The 26,635-nt window shown below is 41.7% G+C and overlaps 1 protein-coding gene across 1 annotated transcript in view; it reads right to left on the bottom strand.

Moving 5' to 3' along the window:
- The window catches only part of katnbl1 (katanin p80 subunit B-like 1), a 39,641-nt gene that overhangs the window by 10,147 nt on the left and 2,859 nt on the right, over positions 1–26,635 (bottom strand). Inside the window, exons 2-4 of the mRNA XM_072266710.1 lie at positions 22,562–22,695; positions 3,189–3,232; positions 197–476 (exon numbers count right to left, since the gene is read on the bottom strand). Of these exons, the coding sequence (XP_072122811.1) occupies positions 197–476; positions 3,189–3,232; positions 22,562–22,681 (444 nt within the window). The 5' untranslated portion in view covers positions 22,682–22,695. The remainder of the gene's footprint in view (positions 1–196; positions 477–3,188; positions 3,233–22,561; positions 22,696–26,635) is intronic.

The following is a 26,635-nucleotide window of genomic DNA, read 5'->3' as shown; positions in this document are numbered from 1 at the left end:
CAAGTCTCCAAAGCTGCATTGTTCAAACATTCTGTGATTGTAAACCATTTCACAACTGATGGAATGTTTGATACCCAAAAGAGAACTTTTTTGCTTTACTTTAATAAAAGGGTTCTCCACGAAAAACATTTGCTCAATTCCAGAAAGAGGCATAAATAAAAACTTTGTAATGTGATAACAGAAATAGATATCCCACCTGTGCAAAATAATCAGCATATGTCACAGAAGTACCGTCAGTCTGTGAAGCAGGAAATTCACCAGAGTTCAGCTGTGAGTTGCGATTGTCATTACATACTTTAGGTACAGTTCCTGAACATAAAACTTCATTTTCTTTATTTGCCATGTCACAGCTCCAAAAGCTTGGTCGCTGCTTTTTGATGTCCACGTTTCTTTGGACTCGATGTCTAGTTTTCTTTTTAGAGCACACTGCTTTGACTGTTTTAGGTAAGGTTTCCTCAACTTCTTCAGTAGAGGATCTGTGGAGACAAACCCAGCAACTCTCAAGATTACAGTTTGTAAATTCCAGGAAATAATATTCAATAAAACACATGAAGTGGAAGTATTTCTATTGTGGCCCTTCTTTACTTAGAACTACAAAAATAACAAAATCTTCTCTCTCATTTCATTGAGTTGGAGCAGAGCCACATAATCTTATAGTGGTACTATACCGGTCATTGCAGAAACACTTCAGGTGCACGGGAATTTCTCCATTCGGAAATGTATCAATTCAAATCATTGATTTTTTCCATTGAGTTCTAAATTAGATAAATCAAATGCAAACTATACAGTGGCATTAATGGTTCATTTGGTTTATTTCTATTATGGAGTTCTAATGACAACGTTGGTATTTAAGTTTTTACTGTGTATTTTTTATATTTCTCACCATCATCCAAGTACATTTCCAGTTGAGAGGTTGAGTAAAAACAGCTGGTAATTTTCAATCAAGTGGAAAAAGAATGCATTAGGATACCATATTTTAAATAAAACCAAGAACTGCTGGAAAAACTCAGGAGGTCATGCAGCATTTATAGAAAGAAACTTATTTTTGGTTCTGGGACGCTATGTCAGAATTGAACTTAGAAAAGGAAAGAAAGAGTCTGAGATGGACCATGTAAAGAGAAGAGCAGATGGAAGTTGGCTGCAAGGACATTTGAGTTCTTCTTAAGTGCACGAAACAGCAGCAATTCAGTTGAGAAGAGTTTGGGGATGAGTCCCAAAAGGTATGACTGAAACAGAGACTGTTCCATTTAATCCACAAAATGACAGGTATAGCTTGAAACCAGGTGACTGCCTAGTTACATCTTAGACTGGAAAAACGAGTGGAGTTGAAGTATAAGTTATATGTGAGGAGAATTTCATAACTGTAGACATTGGAGCAGAATTAGACCATTCAGCCCATCAAGACAGTGTGCCATTTGATCACAGCCCCAATTTTTCAAGCCCAATTTTTCTGCTTTCTCCCTGTAACTTCTGATGCCCTTATTAGTTCAGCCAAGCAAATAATATGTTTTGGTGGATGGGAACTAGTTGGGCCTCCATTCAAGGAAGAAGCAGAAGGCCCCAGACCCCCTAGATGTGGAACAGAGGTGTAGTGAGTGTACATCCCTGGTGAAGGTGAACCAGTTAGGACTAGTGAACTGGAAACTGTTGAGGTAGCAGAGGACATCCAAAATGTCATGGATGAAAGCAGGAATAAATAAGAAAACACAGAAGAGAAAGAATGGAGTCAAATTAGGAAGAAATAAGTTGAGTAGATCAAAAGCAGGAGTGGGCAGGCTCTGGCTATAAACGAGATAGTGACCTGATGTCCAATGGTGGTGTCTTGGTCTACAGGGAGGTACGAAGGTGTGTGAGAGCTGAAAATTGGCTGCTGCAATTAGGGTCAACAGACTGTAATAGTGCCACTCGTCAGGTTTGATACTGACCTGATAATAATCGGGTTTGGTTCTTAGTGTGCCTAATTCTTCAAATCCTAGGGAGATAACCAGAATGAGTGGGTGGAGTGGAAAAATTAAGGCTTGCAATATCCTATTGGCCAGATCCAGGAAGTACAAGGCAGAGGTGAGGGGCGTTCAGCTGACTGAGAATTCTGGAGTGGGGAGAAAAGGTCTAACATCTGGGATAAGGACATATGAGTAAAAAGATAGACAAGGCAGAGGTGACACCTGAAGAATTCAATTTCACATTACTTGCTCAAAGAGTTGTAGGCCAGAAACATTTATAGTTTCTTTTTCCATAAATGTTGCCTGACTTGTTGAGTTTTCCTAGCATTTTGTTTTCATTTCAAATTTCCAGGATGTGCTTTTGTTGATTTTCATTTTGGATTTCAAGCTTGGCTTCATAAGTGACATTGCAATGTTGTGGGTGTCTAAGAAAAACTTACTGCAGTTATCATGCAGTACTCTTAACAGCAATGACAAGGAATTCTTTGCGAGTACATTCCCCTTAACAACTTTTCATGTGCATATGGCTTTTACTTCAACATCTTCACGCCTTACTTCACAGCAGAGCAAGTAGTTTCTGTACTGAGATAAAAGGTACACCTTAAAACCTGCTTATTCCATCAGAGTACCCAAAGGAGCTCTAGAGACAATTGAGAGATTTGAAGAGACTTCAATATCTATCTCTTTTTCTGCTGTTTGTTGCAAATTCAGTAGCAGGTTAATTATTGAAAATGATCTTAATGAGACTTACTTGGAGTGGGGGGTTTGAAAGGGTGGAAGGATACGTTAGCTTGTACTTCATGCTATAAAGGGGGATTATGTAAATGCCTGAAGAGATGAGGAGTAAGAGTTTACCTGTACAACAATTTTCCTCTTCCCAGCTGTCAATTCTTTCATTGCTGCTCTTGACCCCCCCCCCCCCCAGGATTTCGTCACCTAACAAACCAATTCTAACTTGTTTCTCCAGATTACCAAGCTACTTCTTAGTATTTGTTTAGCTCTGGAAGCTGTGTGCTAGCAAAGATGAGTCTTGGCAGCAAAATATGGATCTGCTTTCTTATATCCGATGAACTTAACTGAAATCTGTCCAACTAATATTGTACTTTAGTATATATTGTATATTTCTATGTAAGTGATATAGCTGAAAATCATGTATAAAGTTAAATTCAATCAACATTTTAATGAAATTTACAGGTGGTTACATTGTAGCCGAAAGGCCATCAAGCAAAAGTTAGGTATTCTTACCGAAGAATCTTAGGAGTCGCCTCTTTACATTCCGAAAGTTTAACCTGACAGGAAAAAAAGACATTATGAATTTACAAATTTGAGAAAGTAGCTTCCTTGGTTGCTTTTCTATCCTCATGTTTTAAATGTGTTACATTACAAAGAAAATAAACAACCTGACAGACATGCAAAATTGGGAAACTAAAAATAATTTTGCAAATATGTGGTTTTCATAAATGGAGCATACTAAGTCAGTTGAATTCACTGTCTGCAGCTTGACTTTTTTTTATTATTAGAGCCATAAATAACCGACGCTTCTAGAATTTTAAGGGAAATACAAAAACTTCGGAAATTATAAAATTGTGAAATTTAAGTCCTCCTGAGTGAACATCAATGAAAATGAAAATTTAGATTCTGTGTTTCAGGGATTTTGTCTCCCATCAATAATCAACTTTTAATTACGACTGCATACAAAGTCGTAGAAAGATTTATTTTACTTTCCATGGGGGAGGGGATGGGAATTTTTGTAATTACGTAAAATACAATGACAGGAAAAGCTAACCTAGCTGACTTCGTTAAACAGCACATTCTGACAAGACACACCAAGGAAATGCAGGATTAGCATCAGGTAGCAAAGTTTCCACTTGTATAATTAAAAATAATGTGAGAATATCTATACAGCTTCCAAAGACACACCATAAAAGTAGAAAACTGGGAATCTTATTTAAAATTCTAAGAACCAAGTACAATGCTTTAGCATAACAATGAATAGCCTAGTTTATTTCAAAGCAGTCGACAACTGGTCTAAGTTTGGACAAACATGTCCTTTTTAAAATAAAAACCATTTAATATTTGAATACTCTGAATGAATGACACTGTTCTTTCAATGACGTTTCCAGCTAAAGTTTTGAAATACAGATATGCTAACAGCATAGTAGCCTTGTGTTTCTATTTTGCTTGTACATCTTAAATTGAACCTAAAATTCATAGGACTTTATTTGAAAATGTTCCACATGAATGCTCTCGTATTATATCTTTAGACATTAAGTTGGTTTATGTATTGAGGAACAGTGGAAAATTGTTTTGCATGGCATCCATACAGAACATTTCATATTATCTGTGCATTGAAATAGAACATGAAAAAAACAATGCAGAATAAAGTTAAAGGATGTTTTGTCCCCCTCCCCACTGCAACCACATGGTTTCTATTGGATCCTCTAGTATCTTCCCACATCCCAATGGCATGTAGGTTGACACTTCAGTTCACCAATGTAAACTACTCTTAGGATGTGGAACAGCATTAGAATCTGGGGTTTAGTTGAGAGAAAATAGGAAAAATTAAATGGGTTAGGGTACAGTTAGTAGGTAAATAGTTCTTGATGGTCGCAAAGTACACGTTTCCAGACTATTGTTATGACAACCTTGGTTTTAACCTAAATAGGTTTAATTCTATGAACAAGGAAATTCTGAATTATAAGCCAATCAAAATTCAAAACACCACACACTTGAGGCAAGGTAGGATACAGGTGTCCCCCACTTTTCAAACGTTGGCTTTATGACACCTCGCTGTTACGAAAGACCTACATTAGTTACCTATTTTCACTAACAGAAGGTGCTTTCACTGTTACGAAAAAAGTCAGTGCACGCCCTGAGCAGCCAAGCTCCTCCCCTAGAACTGCATTCTAGCTGGCATTGCTTAAATACGTGCCTGTGAGCATCTTTGAGCATCCGTTAGCAAGATGAGTTCTAAGGTATTGGAAAAGCCTAAAAGAGCTTGTAAGGGTGTTACATTTAGCGTAAAACTAGACATAATTAAGCGTTTCGATCGTGGTGAACAAAGTAAAGGTGAAGTGAGTTTGGCTTGTGGAAGTTGGCAAAGATGATGTTGAAGAGGTTTTGGCATCCCATGACCAAGAGCTGATAGATGAAGAGCTGGTGCAATTGGAAGAGGAAAGGATATCAATTGAAACCGAATGCAGTAGTGAACGGACTGAAAGAGAAGTCGTCCAGGAACTGAACTGAAGCAACTGCGTGAGATTTTTGCTGCAAATCACAACAATGATTGCAGAAAAATATAACTTTAATTTTGACAGGGTACATAGATTTAGGGCATATTTGCAGGATGGTTTGAGTGCTTATAAAGAACTGTATGATAGAAAAATGCGCAAGGCTAAGCAGTCAAGCATACCGTCGTTTTTCAAGCCTTCCACATCAGACAACGAACCTCGACCTTTGACATCGAGGCAGGCAGACATAGAAGATGACCTGCCTACCCTGATGGAAACAAGACAACGATGAGATGACACCCCAGTGTCCCACCACCACAACCTCCGATGACTCAGCCTAACACATCATCAGTGCGCTGTCTTCCCAATTCCATTAAGTGATACTACACTGTACATACATTATTTCTACTTTATATAGGCTGTGTATTTTTGTGTGTTATTTGGTATGATTTGGCAGCTTCATAGCTTAAAGGTTACTGGAGAGAATGTTTCTGCCGAGAGTGCTTGCATGAGATTTTCACTACGGTGGACAGTGCAGCAATGATGCAGAAAAGAATTTCTACTTTATATAGGCTGTGTATTTATCATATCATTCTTACTTTTACTATATGTTACTGTTATTTTAGGTTTTGTGTGTTAGTTGGCATGATTTGGTAGGTTATTTTTTGGGTCTGCGAACGCTCATAAATTTTTTCCCATATGGTAATTGCTTCTTCACTTTACAACATTCCAGCTTACGAACCATTTCATGGGAACGCTCTACCTTCAGATGACTGGAAAAACCTATTTAAAAGTTGGAAGTTAATCAAGGGGTTTCAGATTTCAAAGAAGATGGTGCCAGCAAACAATCCAAGGGTGACATCCTCCAGATGGTTCACAAAACTACTACTTTCACTTCTTTTAGGTCTTATTTTTCTTTCAAATGTGGTTCTGCTACTGTTGGAGCATGCGATCTACATTTTGGTGTTCTGCTTTTGGGCTGATTGATTGATCTGGAGCTCTGCTGTCCCTGAGGGTTTTCCATGAGGCTTCGAGCAAATGGTGTGGCTGAGGGCAAGAAGCCTGGAGATTGGGCACAAGCCCATGATAAACTCCAATTCTCGCCTATTAAAGCGCTGAAGAAGATTGAAATCATCAAGGCGAGTGCGGAGGTCGAGCGGGTGTCCAGCTCCCTCTACCAGCCCCTTGCTCGCTGCTGCTGGAGGAAGGTATCTGCACGCGCCTGTCTCTCTCTCTCTCTCTCTCTCTCTCACTGTTCCCAAAGGAAGGTCTCTGTGTTCAAATTGATTCTCTCTTCCTCAATGCTGTCAGAGGATGGTGCCAGAGTTTGGGTCTTCGGCAAGATTTAATCAATATGGTTTGTGGATTGGATCTGCAGTTCACACTGTGATGTGTTTCTGGTCACTCCTTTTTTGTTATTTTGGGCAATTTTAAATCGGGGCGGCCTACAGATAATGAACAGAGCTGAACTGAATATATTGGACTCTTTTGATTTTGGGTTTTATATTCTTTTTTTTTGCTCACTTTTTGGTTGCCATTTGTACAATTTTTTTTGCACGTGGGGGGGTGGTTTGATGTTTTTCTTTGAACGTTTTCTATGGCTTTTTCGTAGCTGTCCATGGGGAAGACTTATCTCAGGGTTGTATACTGCTTTCACACTTTGATAATAAGTAAACTTTGAATCTTTGAAAAAAATCTGAGACAGTAAACATATTGTTACATACTTCTGTAGGTGTTTTTTTTTAAAAACAGTATTTGCTTCTGCCCACTGTGCTGTTAATATCACTGTCTCATGAAGGTCTCTTAACAGAACTATCCATCATTAACAATCCCCATCACCTTTTTTTCATTGCTACCATCAAGGTGGTGGTTCAGGAGCCTGAAGACACACACAATGTTTTAGGAACAGCTTCTTCCCCACTGCCATGAGATTTCTGAATGGACGTTGAACCCATATACATTACCTCACTATTTTCTTTTATTTTTTTGTCTTTTTGCACTACTTATTTAATTTGTGTATGTATAAATACAGTTTAAAATTTGCTATTGCAATGTACGTCTGCCGCAAAACAACATACTTCATGACATCTGCCAGTGATTTTAAACCTGATTCTGATATTGCTCCTTGATAACAAGAAAATGAGTTATGCAAAATAGTGCCAAAACATAATTAACCTTCCCATGTTAGGTTGTTCTTTCAATACAGAGATGTCAATTCAATACTGAAGGACCCAAATTTTAGAGAAGGATTAAGGTACAGATTCTGTCACTATCCAAAGTGATCTTGTCTTGTGTGTGCCCTATGTGTTATTCCGGGAGCTAGCCATAGATAGGAAGACAGTATTTACTGAACATTTTTAGTTTCCCTGCAAAAGGTGGTGACAGTTCACTTTCAACAGCTACAGTTGTGACGAGAATACACATAAAATTAAGATGTTTGTTGGCCTGGGTTAGCATCAGTGACATCAGCAGTTGGTCTGCCACCTGTCCTCAGGGGGATGGAGAGATAAGGAACATGAAGCAGCATGTGGAGGTGTTAATGAAGGAGCCATCAGTCTGGGTATTGCCAAGATCGGCTCCCCCTTTGAACTCTGAACTGTTTGAAGTGATGGACAGGCGATCTGGAGATGTGTAATGAAGGGACGGTAGACAGTGCTGTCTGGAGCGGCTCCCCCTTTGAACCCTGAACTGTCTGAAGTGATGGACAGGCGATACCCCAGCAGGGGGATAAAAAGGGACAGGTTCGCTAAGGCAGGACACACACGACACCCGAGGTAACGAGACCCTGGAAGCGGTGCGCCTCTCACGAGTCGGTGGGAAGTACCGGACAATGCACAGGGTGGAAAGGTACGATCAGCGGGAACCCGGTGTGTGTCCGCCCTTGCTTGGGTGTCGGGTTCACTGCAGAGGATCGAGCGCATCTGGAGGAGGGGTCACAGTCGGTGACCTCAGGTGACATCACCAAGGACCCACCCGGAAAGCTGCTTGTGAGCCATATCGCCGGTCTGTGAGTGGAAGCCGTGTCTGAATGATCAGTCGTTCCCGTTCTCTCTCTCTCTCTCCCCCCCCCCACGTTGTCCATCGCCATGGCAACGATTACTGTGTACTGAACTAAATTGGACTGAACTTTTGTGTCACTTTGAAATTTGGTCATTTACCCCTAGACAACGATAGAGCTTGATTGATGCTGTTATCTTAATTCTGTGCACATGTGTGGTTATCATTGCTGAACTGTTGCATTTATTATCATTTCGATTACTGTGTTGCTTGTTTCTTTAATAAAACTTTCTTAGTTCTAGTAATCCAGACTCCAACTGAGTGATCCATTTCTGCTGGTTTGGCAACCCAGTTACGGGGTACGTAACATAAGTGGGGTTCTCGTCCGCGATTTTGAACGCTAAATTTGGGACGGAGTAAATTGGTTGGGTTAAAATTCCCGAAAGAAAGAAAAGACAAACAGCAGAAATGGAGGCTGAGGAATTTATAAAGGCGCCGACCTTGGAGGCATTAGAGGATGCCAGGAAATCGGAATTGGTAGCTGTGGCCAAATGGTTGAATCTTGCTAAGGTGAAGTCAACAATGAGGAGAGAGGAGATACACAGAGCTATTGTAGAGCACTATGTATCTAAAGGTGTGTTTCCCCAAGGCGAGCTGGGAGTGGTGTCCATTGAAAAACCTGCTGGAGACGCGGTACAGGTACAGCTTGAAAAACTGAGACTCGAGCACGAGTTCCGGGTACGACAGTTGGAGCGAGAAGAGAAGGAGAGAGAGAGAGAGAGAGAAAGACAGTTGGAGGGAGAAGAGAAAGAGAGGGGCAGACAGTTGGAGAGAGAAGAGAAAGAGAGGGACAGACAGATGGAGAGAGAGGAGAAACAGAGGGAAAGGGAATTTGAGCTGGAGAAGTTAAAGATAAGGGCCGAGCAGGGGCTCGTGCCGAACCAAGGCGGAGGGTTCCGTGCGACCCAGGAGGTTAGACTGGTTTCCCCATTTGACGATACCGACGTGGATCGGTACTTTCTCCACTTCAAAAAAGTGGCTATAAGTCAGGACTGGCCGAGGGATAAATGGGTTGTCTTACTTCAGAGAGTACTGAAAGGGAAAGCCCAAGAAGCTTACTCCGCTTTGTTCGCGGAAGATGCCCAGAGGTATGAGGTGGTAAAAGAGGCCATCCTCAGGATTTATGAGCTGGTCCCGGAGGCATACCGGCAGAGGTTCCGGAATGCGAGGAAGCAGTGGGACCGCACGTATTTGGAGTTTGCCCGTGAGATGCAGACATATTGTGAGCGTTGGTGCGCCTCGAAGGGGGTAGAGGGGGATTATGACAGACTGCTACAGCTGATCCTGATTGAGCAGTTTAAAGGTTGTGTCCCTGAGGGTATGAGACCCTACCTCGATGAGAAAGAGGCAGCCACGTTAGCCGCAACTGCTAAGTTAGTGGATGAGTATGCGTTGACGCATAAAATGAAGTTTGCCCCGAGTAAAGGCTACCAGAAGGGTAGTCAGGACGGCGGGGAGAGTCCGCCGGAAAAGTCAGAAAGTAAGCGGGGACTAGTGAAAAGGATAAGGTAGACCGGGAGCAGTCTGGTAGGAAGTCTCCCGGGGTCGTCTGTTATAATTGTGGGAAAGCCGGACACTTTGCGTCCAGGTGCTTTGCCCCAAAGGAGGAGACGGGAAAAGGAAAAACAGCGATTTTGAATGGCTGTATCGAGCTGTTAAGCAAACCGCTAGGGAAAGACAGGTCTGAAAAAGTTCAGGAAGGGCGCGAGAGGTTTATCTCGGCCGGATTGGTGTCAGTTAAGGAGGGGTTAAAACCAGTTCCAGTGCGGATCTGGAGAGACACGGGAGCGTGTCAGTCACTAATACTGAAGTGTGTATTAGAGTTTAGCTCAGAGATCCAGACTGGGGAGGTAGAGGTCAAAAGTGTTGGGGAAGGGACAGAGTCAGTCCCTTTGCACCAGATACACTTACAAAGCAACCTGGTCTCTGGACTAGTCACGATCGGGGTGAGGTCCGAATTACCGATGAAAGGCGTGGAAGTCGTTCTCGGTAATGACATCGCCGGGGGAATCGTGTTCCCAGTCGTGAGATTGACAGGTCAGCCTGCCAGCAGTGAGGCCCCGCCCATGGACTCACAGGTTCATCATGGGGCTGCGGTAGTAAATTTAGCTGACACGTTTCTGCCAACCTTGTGCGAGAAGAGGGTAGAAAATGGAAAGAAAGAGTGTAGTGAGACAAGAGGCAGTGAGGGAGCTGGGACAGACGTAGCAGTAGCCAGGAAAGAATTTGTGCCGACGCAGGAGTGAGACGAGGGGCTGATGGTTTTGGCGGAGGCAGCTCTCTCTGACGCAGTTTTAACAAGGGAACTAGTAGGCTATTGTGCGGAGGAGGAAGTGCTAAGGAAGAAAGGGAGACCAAGTACCGTGAGTGGGGGGTGGTGCAAAAGAGTTATGGGGATGATAACATGGCCCACGAGGTACCCCCCGGTGGACATTTTGCGGTGCTGGAGGAAACAGTTGGTGGAATCATGAAAGAGGTTTACCGGCTGCCCAGGGGGAAGGATGTTATTGATCATGACCGACGCGAACTGAGACGGTCACAGGCTTTTGATATGCTAACAAACCTAGTCGGTGCTAGCGTGGAAATCAATGAAGCTAGGGGCCCCCTGATAAGAGGAAACAACCATTTTGAAATGATTAGTATGGGATCGATTAGATGGGAGAAGGCTATTGTTTTGGTCAGGTCTACTGATAAGATCTCTCCCTTAATCCCCGAACAAAGCGAATCTTTAGCAGAATTAATTAAACGACTCGCACCCGTGTGCTTGATTGTCCCGAGGCGATGCAAAGAACTGGGACGTTGGGTGATGTCTGTCACAATAGGGCAGCCTAGCAAACAACATCCATATATAATGAGTAATTCAGTGACTAAAGGGCTGATGAACACAGAGGTGTGTATTGGCAATTTAATACGGCTGTCTGAAGCCAGCTTGATAGTGAACCTTGAAAAAAATGAATTCGGCCACACGAAGGTCACTTACCTGGGAATTGTGGTGACACAGGGGCAGCTGGCAGCGATGCAAGCTACAGTGCAGGCTATCGCTGACCTCCCAACCCCGACAGACAAGAGGGCCCTCAGAAGGCTCTTGGAGATGGTGGGGTACTGTAGGAAGTTTTGCAATAACTCTGCGGTCACTACCCCACCCCCTCCTACTAAGCCCATACGAGAGAAAACTGAGTCGGAATGGGACGACCCTTGTTATTGTGGTCCGGGACAAAACCAAATGAGAGGTTACATTGATCGAAATTCATCAGTGTTTTTGGCCACTATGAAGTTTGCTGAGTTGGAGCCTGGTCTAAGGGATTATTAATAACACATGTAAAAGGAACAGAAAATGCGATGACTGTCTGTCAAGGTGTTGACAACCTCAAACTCGCTGTGTTAGCCAAATAGCTGATAAAGATGTATATTTGTGCGTGTATCAAATAACGCATTCATGTTTGTAATTTTTACCTCCCGGTAAAAATCCTTAAAGGGGGGAAAGTGTGACGAGAATACACATAAAATTAAGATGTTTGCTGGCCTGGGTTAGCACCAGTGGCATCAGCAGTTGGTATGCCACCTGTCCTCAGGGGGATGGAGAGATAAGGAACATGAAGCAGCATGTGGAGGTGTTAATGAAGGAGCCATCAGTCTGGGTATTGCCAAGATCGGCTCCCCCTTTGAACCCTGAACTGTTTGAAGTGATGGACAGGCGATCTGGAGATGTGTAATGAAGGGACGGTAGACAGTGCTGTCTGGAGCGGCTCCCCCTTTGAACCCTGAACTGTCTGAAGTGATGGACAGGCGATACCCCAGCAGGGGGATAAAAAGGGACAGGTTCGCTAAGGCAGGACACACACGACACCCGAGGTAACGAGACCCTGGAAGCGGTGCATCTCTCACAAGTCGGTGGGAAGTACTGGACAACGCACAGGGTGGAAAGGTACGATCAGCGGGAACCCGGTGTGTGTCCGCCCTTGCTTGGGTGCCGGGTTCACTGCAGAGGATCGACCGCATCTGGAGGAGGGGTCACGGTCGGTGACCTCAGGTGACATCACCAAGGACCCGCCCGGAAAGCTGCTTGTGAGCCATATCGCCGGTCTGTGAGTGGAAGCCGTGTCTGAATGATCAGTCATTCCCGTTCTCTCTCTCTCTCCTCCTTGTCCATCGCCATGGCAACGATTACTGCGAACTAAACTAAATTGGACTGAACTTTTGTGTCACTTTGAAATTTGGTCATTTACCCCTAGACAACGATAGAGCTTGATTGATGCTGTTATCTTAATTCTGTGCACATGTGTGGTTATCATTGCTGAACTGTTGCATTTATTATCCTTTCGATTACTGTGTTGCTTGTTTCTTTAATAAAACTTTCTTAGTTCTAGTAATCCAGACTCCAACTGGGTGATCCATTTCTGCTGATTTGGCAACCCAGTTACGGGGTACGTAACACAGTCCAAACATGGTAGTTGGTTATGATATAACAAATGGCTTGCTTGGCTATCTTAAAAGGGCAATTAAGATCGGGAAGGCCTACAGATAACAAAGGCCAGGCCAAGGAGACATGGAAGCTTTGTTCCCTTAAATGACATTAATGGCTAGCAGCAACCAACTGATTTAAGTAACCAGCCTGGATTTATGCCCAAACTGGTGTTATTGACAGACAAGGTTTTTCATGATTTAGCAACATCATGAACACCTTAAAGCGGAGTGAATAAAAATAAACAAAAACAAGGAGTGGATAGATGATTACATTGTAGTTTTTAATTACTTTTCATAAAGAATGGCTTACTAATCTTTGATTGCACTAGCCTCTCTGGCATTATCAGATCTACTGGACAAGGTTTATGTTAATAGATCAATCTTGTGGTCATTACTACTAATAACTATTTTTGAAAAAAGTTGCACATTATTAACTACATTTAAATTCCACACCTACAGAAAGATTGGTAAAAACAAGAAAGAGTGGAAATACTCAGCAGGTCAGGCAGCATCTGCAAGAGGGTGCCTCAATGATAGACTGAGAGTCTTATTGGAAATGGCAGGGAAAGAGAGAGCAAGATGCCTCTATATTGGGAAAATAAAATGTAGATTACTTTGCAGAGCACTTGATTTCAATCTGCAGCAGTAGCCCTAACCTTCCATTTACCTGCTGTTCCATTTTCTACCCCACTCTGACCTATCTGCCCATGGCCTCCTGCACTGTTACAATGAAACTCAATGCTAGCCTGAAAAATAACACCTCATTATCCAGCTGGGCACAGTGCAACCTTCTGGATGCAGTATCAAATCTTCCAGCATTAAATACTCACTTTGTTTCTGTCTGTTATAGAACTGGGCTTTCATTTTTTAAAAAAAGTCATCATTTGAGATTTTGACTGTTTTTCTCTTTTAGGATCCTTTTGTCTGCTGGCCATGCCCCATAACCCTGCCATTAGCTGTACATAATTGTAATTGCTATATGTACAAGAGACAGAAAAAATCTTATTCTTTGCATGGCTTCCAAACTGATTATTTCACATCAGTACTTCGAGCTAATACAAGGGAAAAGCAATAACAGAATGCAGAAAGAAGCATGATGTGCTTCCAGTGCCAATTAACCCATCAAATTGCACTATAATACACAAACTCATCCTATCCTAATCTACAAGTCACAGAGCAATACAGCATGGATACCGACCCTTCAGCCAAACTGGTCCATACCAACGACATTACCCACCCAATTAGTCCCAATTCCCTGTGTCCGGCCCACATCCCTCTAAACCCCAACTCTCCATGTACTTATCCAAGTTCTTCTTAAATGATACTATCATACCTGCATCAAACACTTCTGGCAGCCCATTCCATATACTCACCAGCCTGTGCATGAAAAATTTGTTCCTCAGGTTCCTTTTAAATCTTTCCCCCTCACCTGAAATCTAAGCTCCCTAGTTTTGGACTCCCCATCCTGGGAAAAAAGACACTGTCCACCTTATCTAGGTCTCTCATAATTTTAGACATTTCTACACAGTTACCATTCATTTTCCACATTACAAGGAAAAAAGACGTAACCTGGACAATCTCCCCCTATAATTTTTTAGTCCTGGTAACATGCTTGTAAATCTTTCTGCAGTCTTTCCAGATTACACATCTTTCTTACAAAAGGGTGACCTAAACTGTACACAGTACTTCCAAGTGTGGCCTCATCAATGACTTCTACAATTGCAACATAATGTCCCAACTCCTATACAGGTTTCCCCCGCCATCCGAAGGTACAGCGTTCCTATGAAACGGTTCGTAAGCTGAAATGTCGTAAAGCGAAGAAGCAATTACCATTTATTTATATGGGAAAATTTAGTGAGCGTTCGCAGACCCAAAAATAACCTACCAAATCATGCCAAATAACACATAAAACCTAAAATAAATAACAGTAACATATAGTAAAAGCAGGAATGATATGATTAATACATAGTCTATATAAAGTAGAAATACTTTTCCATAATCATTGCCGGCACTGTTCGCCGAAGCGAAAATCTCACGCAAGCGCTCTCGGCAGAAACACAGCGCAAGCGCTCTCCAGCAACCTTTAAGCTATGAAGCTACCAAATCATACCAAATAACATGTAAAAATACACAGCCTATATAAAGTAGAAATAATGTATGTACAGTGTAGTATCACTTACGGGAATCGGGAAGACACTGATGATGGTGTGTTAGGCTGAGTCGTCACAGGTTGGGTGGTGCAGTGGCCCCCACCCTCTAGGCCGCCGAGTGATACATTGCCGCGAGGCATGCAGGGGTCCAGCGGTAGCCAGGAGGCACACAGCACATATTTAAGAAAAAAAGCCGAAATAAACATGCTAATTAATTAGGTGCCGCCCGACACGTAATTGTCGGCTCAGATCAGTGCCGATTGCATCGCCTCTGATCTGGGCCGACATTTACATGTGCGGTGGCACCTAATTAATTAGAACGTTTATTTTGGCTTTTTTCTTAAAGATGTGCTGTGTGTCTCCCGGCTACTGCTGCATTCTCCGCGAATTGGTACTGTATCTGTCCGCGGCTTGGGTGTTGGGGTGGTGGGACACTGGGGTGTCATCTCATTGTCTGTTTCCATTAGAGCAGGCCGCTCATCTTCTCCTATGACTGCCTGCCTCGATGTCTGAAGGTCGAGGTTCATCTGCTATGGCTGATGTGGAAGGCTTGCTTGACTGCTGAGCCTCACACATTTTTCTATCATACAGTTCTTTGTAAGGACTGAAATCATCTTGCAAATATCCCCTAAGCCGACGTACCCTTGCAAAATTAAAGTCGTACATTACCATTGCAGCGAAAATCTCACGCAGTGGCTTCACGTTCATTTCGCTACAGCATTCGGTTTCGATTGTTATCCTTTCCTTTCCCAATTGCATCAGCTCTTCATCTATCAGTTCTTGGTCATGGGATGGCAAAACCTCTTCAACATCATCTTCATCAGCTTCCACAAGTCAAACTCACTTTGTCCTTACATCGTTCACCACGATCAAAACGCTTAATTATGTCTAGTTTTACGCTAAATGTAACACCCTTACGAGCTCTTTCAGGCTTTTCCAATACCTCAGAACTCATCTTGCAAACGGCTGCTCAATGCAACGTGTTAAAGCAATGCCGTTCCGAATCCAGGGGACAGCGGCTGCTCGGGGCGCACACGGCTTTTTATCGCGCGATTTTTTTCGTAACAGTGAAAACACCTTCTGAAAGCGAAAACAGGGTACTAATGCAGGTCTTTCGTAACAGTGAGGTTTCGTAAAGCGAATGTTCGAAAAGCGGGGGACACCTGTACTCAATGCCCTGACTGATGAGGTCATTGTGTTAAATACCCTGTATACCACCCAGTCTACCTGCAATGTCCCATTTACTGGAAACTAACCTATTTTTGTTTTTTTCCAGTTCTGTTGATCTCACACCTGAAACGTTAGCCACTTTTCCTTCCTCAGATGCTACCTCATCTGCTCAGTGTTTCCAGCATTTTCCGTTTTCAATCCAGATTTCCAGCATCTGTAGTTTTTTGATTTCCATGGCAGGATTTGAACTGTTTTCTTGATTGGTAGACCAGTGTTCTGGATTAGTGGTTGAAAATCAAAAAACTTCAGGCAGTAAAATCTGAAATAGAAACAGGAGTGCTGGAAATGTTCAATAAGTGGGGCAGCACTCTGTGGAGAAAAGAAACAGAATTGCATTTCTAAGAATGATCATCAGAACTGGAGAAGTGATCCAAAAAATAAGAGTTAAAATTTCAAAGTCAGTTTATTATCAAAGTACATATATGCCACCATATACTAATGAGATTCATTTTCTTACAGGCATTCACAGTAAGTGCAAAGAAACAAAACAGGATCAATGACAATCAATGTGCAAATGACAACAAACTGCAAATACAAAGACAAAAGAGCAAAATAATAATAATAATAATAAATAAACAATATCAAGAACGCATATTGTAGAGTGCTTGAAAGTGAGTATATAGGTTGTAGAATCAGTTTAGCATTGGGTGAGTGAAGTTGAGAGAGCCATCCTTTCTGGTTCACGAGCATGATGGTTGAGGGCAAATAACTCTTCCTAAACCTGGTGGTGTGGGACGCGAGGCTCCTGCACCTCCTCCTCAACGGCAGCAGTCAGGAGAGAGTATTACTTGGATGGTAGGGGGCCTTGGTGAACAGATGCTGTTTTCCTGCAACAGCTCCTCATAGATGTGCTCAATAGTGGGCGGAGAGGGGGTGGTTTAACCCACGGACTGAACTGTATCCACGGCCTCCTCTACTGTAAAGATGAAGTCACACGCAGGTTGGAGGAACAACACCTTATATTCTGTCTGGGTAGCTTCCAACCTGATGGCATGAACACTGACTTCTCAAACTTCCGCTAATGCCCTACCTCCCCCTCATACCCCATCCGCTATTTATTTATAAATACATTCTTTTTCTCTCTCTCCTTTCTCTCCTTCTGTCCCCTTCACTATACCCTTGCCCATCCTTGGGGCTCCCCCTGCCCCTGCTTTTCTTTCTCCCTGGGCCTCCTGTCCCATGATCCTCTCATATCCCTTTTGCCAATCAACTGTCCAGCTCTTGGCTCCATCCCTCCCCCTTTCAAATCTCTTACTAGCTCCTCTTTCAGTTAGTCCTGATGAAGGGTCTCGGCCCGAAACGTCAACTGTACCTCTTCCTAGAGGTGCTGCCTGGCCTGCTGCGTTCACCAGCAACTTTTATGTGTGTTGCTCGACTACTTTTTGCTGGCTTTTCCTCTCGAGGACAGTAGGCTGAGACGCAACCAGTCAGAATATTCTCCACCATGCATCTATAAAAGTTTGTCAAAGTTTTGGATGACATGCCAAATCTTTGCAAACCTCTAAGAGAGGAGCTGCTGCACTTTCTTTGGCAGTTACATGCTAGACCCAGGACAGACGCTATCCTCTGAAATGATAACACAGAGAAATTTAAAGTTCCTGCCTCTCTCCGCCTCTGGTCTCCTGATGAGGGCTGGCTCATGGACCTCTGGTTGCTTCTTCTGTACAGAATTCACCTCTTTGGTTTTCCTCACATTAACTGGGAGGTGGTTGCTGTGGCACCATTCAGCCAGAATTTCAATCTCTCTCCTATATGCTGACTCATTGCCACCTTTGATTCAACTAATGATAAAGATAGCTTTAACAGACTTAAAATTGGCATTGGAGCTGCACTTAGCCTCAGTCATAAATATACAGTAAGTACAGCAGGGGGCTAAGCATAAGCGTCTGTGCTGATGGAGATTGTGGAGGAAAGGTTGTTGCCAATCTGAACTGACTGGGGTCTGCAAGTTATGGAAATCGCGGGTCTAGTTGCAAAAGGAGATACAGAGGCCTGGATCTTAGAGCAGAGGGTGCCAACCTGGGGTTCATGGAGCCCTTGCTTAATGGTATTGGTCCATGGCATAAAACAGCTTAGGAACCCCTGTCATTGAGCTTATTGATTGGATAATAGTGTTGAATGCAGAGCTGTAGTCAATGAAAAGCACCCTGATGTATGCACCTTCATTGTCCTGATGTGCCAGGGTTGAGTGAAGAGCTTATGGGTTGTAAATTTAGTTGGCTCCATCTTGCGTACTAGCCTACAAAGTACCCAGGACATCTTCAAGGAGTGGTGTCTCAGAAAGACAGTGTCCATTAGTAACGACCTCCAGCACCCAGGGCATGTCCTTTTCTTACTGTTACCATCAGGTAGGAGGTGTAGAAGCCTGAAGGCACACTCAGCGATTCAGGAACAGCTTCTTCCCCTCTGTCATGTGATTCCTAAATGGACATTAAACCCTTGGACACCACCTCACTTTAATATATATTATCTCTGTTTTTTGCAGGATTTTAAAAATTTACAGTAATCGACTATTTATAATTATTTTACTTGTTTTCTTTCTTCTATATTATATGTTGCATTGAACTGTTGCGCTAAGTTAACAAATTTCACGACATATACCAGTGATAATAAACCTGATTCTGATTCTAATGAAATGGCATTTGCTGTGACCTGTTGTGATGGTAGGCAAATTGGAGTGGATCTAAGTCGTTCCTCAGGCAGGTGTAGATTTGCTTCATCACCAACGTGTCAGAGCCATAGAAAAGTACAGCACAGAAACAGGCCTTTCAACCCATCTAGTCCATGCAGAACCATTTAAACTGCCTACTGTTATTGATCTTCACCGGTACCATAGCCCTCCATACCCCTACCATACGTATATCTATCCAAACTTCTCTTAAACGCTGAAATAGTTTAAGCAAAGCATTTCATCACAGTGGACGTAAGTGCTACTGGACGATAGTCAGTGAGGCAGGTTCATGTTCTCCTTGGGCCTGCTTGAAGAAGATGGGTACCACAGACTGCCCAAGTGAGAGGTTAAAAATATCAGTGAACACTCCAGCTAGTTGTTTAGCACATGGCAAGGTACCCCATCTGGGCCAAATGCTTTCTGTGGGTTTACTCTCCTGAAGGATGATCTCACATTGGCTTCAGAGACTGCAATCACAAGGTTGTTGGGGGCTAATACAGTTCATGAAGGTGCCTCCATGTTTTGTCCGTCAAAGCAGGCATAAAAAGGCAATGAGCTCATCTGGGAGCAAAACCTTGTTGTCATATATGTCACTGTTTTACATTTACAGGAGGTGATAGCATTCAAGCCCTGTCACAGCTTACAACTATCCTTCTGTGATTCGTTTGATCAGGAATTATCACTTTGCATGTTAGATGGCTTTCTAGAGGTTGTAACTGGACCTCGTATTTTATTTGGTCACTAGACCTGAACACCACTGATCAGGCCTTCAGCATATAACAGATCTCTTAGCTCAGGCAGGTTTCTGGTTGAGGAAGACGCTGAATGATTTTGTGGGGACATAGTTGTCCATGACTGACTATAAAGTCCTTGACAACCATTGCACATTTATTCAGATCCTCTGATAAGTCCTTGAACATGGCCCAGTCCACTAACTCGAAGCAATCCTGTACCTGTTCCTCTGCCTCCCTCAACCTCCTCTGTTGATCTTAGCTCTGGAACTTTGCTCTTTAGCTTCTGCCTGTATGCAGGTAAGACAGGCAGATGAACAGATATCCCAAAATGCATTGCAGCTATGGAACAGGAGGCATTCTTAATTCTTATTAATAGTGTCGAATGTATTAGGACGCCTGGTGCTACATTTTGTTGATAATTGGGCAGAGATTTCTTCCAGCAAGCCTGATTGAAGTCCCTGGCAATGATTTGAAAGGCACTGGGGTAGGCTGCTTCTTATTTGCCTATCGTAGCATTCAACACAGAGTGCTTGCTTAACATCAGCCTTTGGTGGTATTTGAACAGTGGTGAGGATCACAGAAGAATTCACACGGTAAGTGGAATGGACGGCATCTTGTCATTAGATGTTCCAGGTCGCAAGAACAAGACTGCTACATCCAAGAACCACAAAGAGTTTACCATGAAACATAGAACCCCCCACTTCTTGTACTTTAGGGTCATATTCTAATGAAGATTCTCAGTTTTGAAGTTTTCAAATAACCTAGCTTCAACAGGCATAGGAAGAAAGTTTCAAGTTTTCATTATTATTGTCTTTGTGTAAATTACTCCACCTATAATTCTGAAGTTTTTGACTTTTGGGTTGCAAATTGGCATCAAAATAAACAATTTTGATCCACTCTAATGAATCAATTAAATAATTTTAACCCTTCATAAATCTCCACAATACAATTATCAGATGCTTTCATGATTTTATTCTTGAATTATTCTGGCAAATACACTCAGTGGTCACTTTATAAGATACACTTACTCATTAATGCAAATATCTAATCAGCCCAGTCATATGGCAGCAACTCAATGCATGAAAGCATGCTAACATGGTCAAGAGACACACTTGTTCAGACCAAACAACAGAATAGTGAAGAGGCTTTGACTGAGGTGGTTTGAGCATCTCAGAAACTGCTAATCTCCTGAGATCCTCACATACGACAATCTCTAGAATGTATAGAGAATGGTGTAAAAAAACAAAAATACATCCAGCAAGTGGCAGTTCTGTGGGTGAAAACACCTTAATTAGAGTGATCAGCGGACAATGGCCAGACTGGTTCAAGCTGACAGGAAGGTGACAACAACTTAAATAAGCACATGTTAAACAGTGGCGAACAGCAGAGCATCTCTGAACGCACATGTTGAACCCTGAAGTAGACAGGCTACAGCAGCAGAACATGAACAGAAACCCATTGTCCACTTTATTATCTATAGGAGATACCCAATAAAGTGGCCACTGAGTGTATATGCTGTGCATGTTGGGATTTTAAGGACAGAAATGACGTGTTTAGATTTGAATTCCATATTTTTAAATTTAGTCCGACAAAGAATTGTTTGCCTCTAAAATAACTCCTCTCTTCTTACTTGAACTCATTTCATAAAGCTAAAAATCCATTCGCCTCTGAATAATTTTTGTATTTCTCTCTTAGCCTTAAGTGATGTCTATGGATTTGTAAATTTCTCAGATTCTTTTCAGGTCTTTATTTTTACAATTCTGACAACATCCTCATTCAGTTTATCAAGCTCTGAGTCTTTGGACTAAGATTGAACTCCTTCAGCTATTTTTTAACCATTAATGTATCACTGTTCCTTTCCAAATGTCTGACTCATTCTTCATTACTTGCTCTACAACCCAAATCAGTGAATTCCACCTTTCACATCAGTAATAAATATAGTAACGGAAGCCCCAGTTCAGAGCACTGCAGGCCAACATTAATCTCAGTCATCAAACTGTATAGACATTATGTATTTCTTACCTCCAAGTTAAAAAGTCATCAGTAATTCCATTCTTGTTAGTATTTGCAATTAGAAGCTTCCAATGCATTCTGGAACTTCATAATTAGCACCCATAATTTCTCATCGAAATTATGTTATTAGAAACTTTAAAATACACAAGTTAATTAGTTGTACAAGTCCTTTCTAGTTTACTAATGCCCAACTTATAACTTGCGTTGGAAGGAGCGCAACAGGATTCATCCTTTAAATCAAACTTTAAATCTACTTGGTTTTGATTTGTCTAACTATTTCATTGTGTTGCAGGTTGTAGTAACTAGTTCCAAGGGTCTATAATCATTAGCTTTTTCCTCTTCTATCCTTCTGAACAATACAAGTATTTGCCAACTTTACAGCCTAAAGAAAATTTTGAGATCAAGAGTCATTCCAAGATCGTTAACTAAAGCATTTAGTTTTCTTTTTGTCTGCTGAATATAATATATAATTTGTTTAACCTCACTTCTAATTCACTTTTCATATCTCATATGGTGCTATTTCATCAAAATGCATCTAAATCAGTTCACTAAAGAAACAATGCCATAAATATTATCATTCAAATGCACCTGTTATAGATATTTTGTCACAGTTGCAAGGAAAATGTTAAAGATTATGCTTCAATCAGAAATGAAGAAGTGATTAAAGATGATGACAAATATGATTGAGGCACCATACACTGCTAGTCCATACACATAGACAAGCAATTTATGGTTCTCACTTGTAATCTCTACAGACTGGGAGCCCATTATTGCCTGTAAAGCGGTTAGTACAACATCTGAAGCAACTGAAGATCTGGACATCATATTACCTGGAAGTTACAGCACAAGGACCGAAGAAAAACAATGATAAAACTCAATATAGAATGAAGAACCTGTAGGTTACATCATAGCACTGGCTGCAGAAGAAACTGGTGAGAAAGCAAGCTTGGTGTACTGCACATACTGACCATATTGGAAAAAGGAAAATCATAACCATTGATCAAATGAGTTTTCTCACAATACAGTATGTGTAATATCATGCAGTCTTTTAAATATACATTTTCCTCACCTTTTTCATAGTCTCATCGCAATCAGAATGCATTCTTTTACCAAGTTGCTTATCTTCAATAAGTTCATCCTCCACTGCAAATAACACACCTTGCCTGACATTTTGAGTTCTAGATGCCATAATCACTTGCAATCCTAGGTTGGAAACACATGAGAATATTTAATATATACTCATCCCTTTAGCTGATTCCCAGAAAACTCAACGAATGTTTCTTATGAGCAATGCAATTCTTGATTTGCTTCTCTGTGTGGTCCTTGATCCTGGGATATTCAGCTTTCTTACAAATGGCACAACACTACTGAGTTGGTCCTTTTGGCTTAATATTATCATTCATTAGAAGTGCCTACTATTTATAAACTCAAATCTTCTTAAGACGTATTAAGTGTCACAGAAATAAAAAAAAAGAAACAGCTGGTATTAGCTTCAGCCAGATGAGCAAAGATAGATCAGCAAGCGCAGAAGTAAGCAGGGTTAAGATCCCCTGCTTAGCTGTAGGTACAGTTGGTGAACGTTGGGTCAGGGATTTGCAACAAGGTAATTTAAGTTAAGGCATAATATTCTAATGGAATGAATGACTATACACTCAGGGATAAATGGGATGCTGATGATACCCAACCAGACATCTTCTAAATGCCCGCAAACCAGTTATACCAACCAGATTCCATTCCATTCTGATATGAAGCTCATATGCTCCACTCCCTTCAGTCCTCACTAGCCATTAACATCAGAATATTTAAAACATATTAAAGAAAAAAACATGCTAACTGTTCCAAAATTTATACCTTAAACATGGATTTGAAAGAAATAACTGTCCCTCAATTCAGTGCCATCAGATACATCAAAAATTAAGCATCATCATCTGGGGTTTTCTCCCTAATTAACCTCATTTTATTCTTTGGAGAAAATTAAGGCAGCAAGAAATATTAGATTTTTTTTTTGCTCAGATCAACTTTACCACCAGGCTCATCATCTGGCAACCTATTTTCTTTTACATGCCTATCAATTTCACCACAGTGGTGTTGCTGATGATTCTTGCATTGTAGTAATGCCTTGCTCATATGAATACATACACAGACATGGAATGACAATTTTGGAAGATCAATTAAATAATTAACATTCACAAAAACTCAGCTAAGTGTGGGGGAAAAAGACAAAATATTGTGCAGATACTAGAAATCTGGAGAAACACATACAAAATGCTGGAAGAGTTCATCAATGGAAGGAGATGAATAATTGATGTTTGGGCCAAATCCTTTCATCAGGACTGGAAAAGGGCATAAAAGCCAAAACAAAAGGGTGGGGGGCGGGGAGGAGCACAAGCTGACAGGTGAAAGAAGCAAAGGAATGAACAAGATAAAAGCTGATAGGAGGGGACAGTAACCGTTGCACTAAAAGGAAGGAGGTGGCGAACAAGAGGGTGGAAGGTGTGGGTGATGGAAAGGTCTTGAGAGTGAGGGAGTTGAAAGAGAAAGTGTGAAAAGGCCTGAGATACAAGGGAAAACAAAGAGAGCAGTAGTTACTGGAAGTTAAAGAAATCAATGTTGTACTGCAGGTTGGAGACTACCAAGATGAATATGAGGTGAGACGATAAGTTGGGTAATGAGGTTGATCTGAGCAACAAAAAAACTCAATGGGCTAAGTTACCTTCATCTGCATTCTCAGAAAATATGAGATTTGATCCACTGTTTAGTTCTGAGCATTAATAACTGTAATATTTCTTTCCTTGTATATGGACTACTTTCCTATCAGATTCAATCTTCATCTGCTCTTCACTCTTTTACCAATTACCTTCCTGTTTCTCACACCATTTACACTTCCCCTCCCTCCTCCACCTACCCATCTTTCCCTCTCAACTGGGTCTGCCAGCCAGCCTGTTCTCCTACCCAACCCCTCACCCTTTTATTCTGGCTTCTGCCTTTGTTCTTCCTAGTCTTAATGAAGGGGCTCAGCCGGAAATGACAACTATTCATTTCTCTTCATGACGCTGCTTGACATGCTAAGTTCCTCCAGAATTTTGTGTGTGGAAGTAAAAAGAGGTCACTTTAAAGGGAAAAAAAATTATTAAATACTTTTATGGGCAACTATAGGCCAGTTAGCTTAACATTTGTAGTCAGAAAAATGCTTGAAGCTGTCATTAAGGAAGAAATAGCGAAACATTTAGAAAGGAGTGGTTCCATAAGACAGACGCAGCATGGATTCAGAAAGGGCAGGTCCTGTTTGATAAACTTACTGGAGTTCTTTGAGGACATAATGAGTGCAGTGGATAGAGGGGAACAGGTAGATGTCATATACTTGGATTTCCACAAGGCGTTCGATAAGGTGCTGCACGAGAGACTTATAAATAAGATATGGATGCATGGAGTCAGAGGAAGTGTATCAGCATGGATAGCGGATTAGTTAACCAATAGAAGGCAGAGAGCTGGTTGGTAGTCTGTGGTGAGTGGGGTGCTGCAGGGGTAGAGGCTGGGCCCGCAGTTGTTTACCATTTACATTGATGATTTGGAAGAGGGGACTGAGCGTATCGTAGCAGTATTTGCTGATGACACTAAACCGAGTGGAAAAGCAAATTGTACAGATGATGTGGAGAGTCTGCAGAGGGATATAGATAGGTTAAGTGAGTGGGCCAAGGTCTGGCAGATGGAATGCAACATTGGTAAATGCGAGATCATGCACTTTGGAAGGAATAATAGAAGAGCAGATTATTATTTAAATGATGAAAGATTGCAGCATGCTGTTCTGCAGAGGGACTTGGGAGTGCTTGTGCATGAATCGCAAGAGGTTGGCTTGCAGGTACAACAGGTTATTAAGAAGGCAAACAGAATGTTGGCCTTCATTGCTGAGGGATTGAATTCAAGAGCATGGAGGTTATGCTGCAACTATACAGGGTACTGGCGAGGCTGCATCTGGAGTACTGTGTGCAGTTCTGGTCTCAATACTTGAGGAAGGATATACTGGCTTTGGAGGCAGTGCAGAGGAGGTTCACCAGGTTGGTTCCAGGGATGAAGGAGAGATTGAGTTGCCTGGGACTATACTCTCTGGAGTTCAGAAGAATGACAGGGGATCTTATAGAAGCATACAAAATTTTGAAAGGGAGAGGTAAGATAGAAGTAGTTAAGTTGTTTCCATTGGTAGGTGAGACTAGAACCAGAGGACATTGCCTCAAGATTCAGGGGAGAAGATTTAAGACGGAGATGAGGAGAAACTGTTTTTCCCAGAGAGTGGTGAATCTGTGGAATTCTCTGCCCGGGAAAGCACTTGAGGCCTCCTCACTAAATATATTTAAGAAACAGTTTGATAGGTTTTTACATAGTAAGGGAATTAAGGGTTATGGGAAAAAGGCAGGTAGATGGAGCTAAGATTACGGACAGATCAGCCATGATCTTATTGAACGGCGGGGCAGACTCAATGGGCCGTATGGCCTACTCCTGCTCCTGTTTCTTATGTTCTTATTCTTATGTAAATAATGCCAGTCAGCTAAATTTACACAATTTTTGACCCCAAGTTGAAGATTCCAATCCCACTCAATTTTCATTCAGCTGCAATAGCACTACAGGAAGTATGAGAAGACGCTCTTTTGTTTGATACAAGAGATCTTATACCACTACTTTAAAAAAAAATTATTTCCCCCCCCCACCCCATAACCTTCACTAATATTCATCCTTTAACCCAGGATATTTGGACATTAAAACTACGCTGTACTCAAATTGGTTCTATGCTTCCTGCAAAAACAACTACTACTTAATTCCAGTTGGGCTCTTTGGGCCATATTCAAAATGCAAAGTGTGCAAATAAATAGCACTTTTTCTTTCCTTTTTCATTGCCATGGTAAATGGCAGATCTATTTAAGCTTAAGCAGACAAGACAGTAATCCTGTGATGCTACATAAAGTGTGAAATGTTTTCAAAACTACATAATGGAACCTGAACCCATAAAATTCTGAAACTTTTAATGACCTTTTGAATAGCTGACAATTGAACCTGTTTCTGAAGATTGAACAAGTTATCATATTAATCAGTAATGCAAATTTAGAATATAGTTATTCTTCCTTTTTTGTCTAGCATTTTTAGTAATCAA

Source organism: Mobula birostris, chromosome 1, assembly GCF_030028105.1.
Source record: "Mobula birostris isolate sMobBir1 chromosome 1, sMobBir1.hap1, whole genome shotgun sequence".
NCBI classification, from domain to species: Eukaryota; Metazoa; Chordata; class Chondrichthyes; order Myliobatiformes; family Myliobatidae; genus Mobula; species Mobula birostris.
The sequence above is the reverse complement of the archived record's forward strand: the minus strand, read 5'-3'. Positions and strand labels throughout refer to the sequence as shown.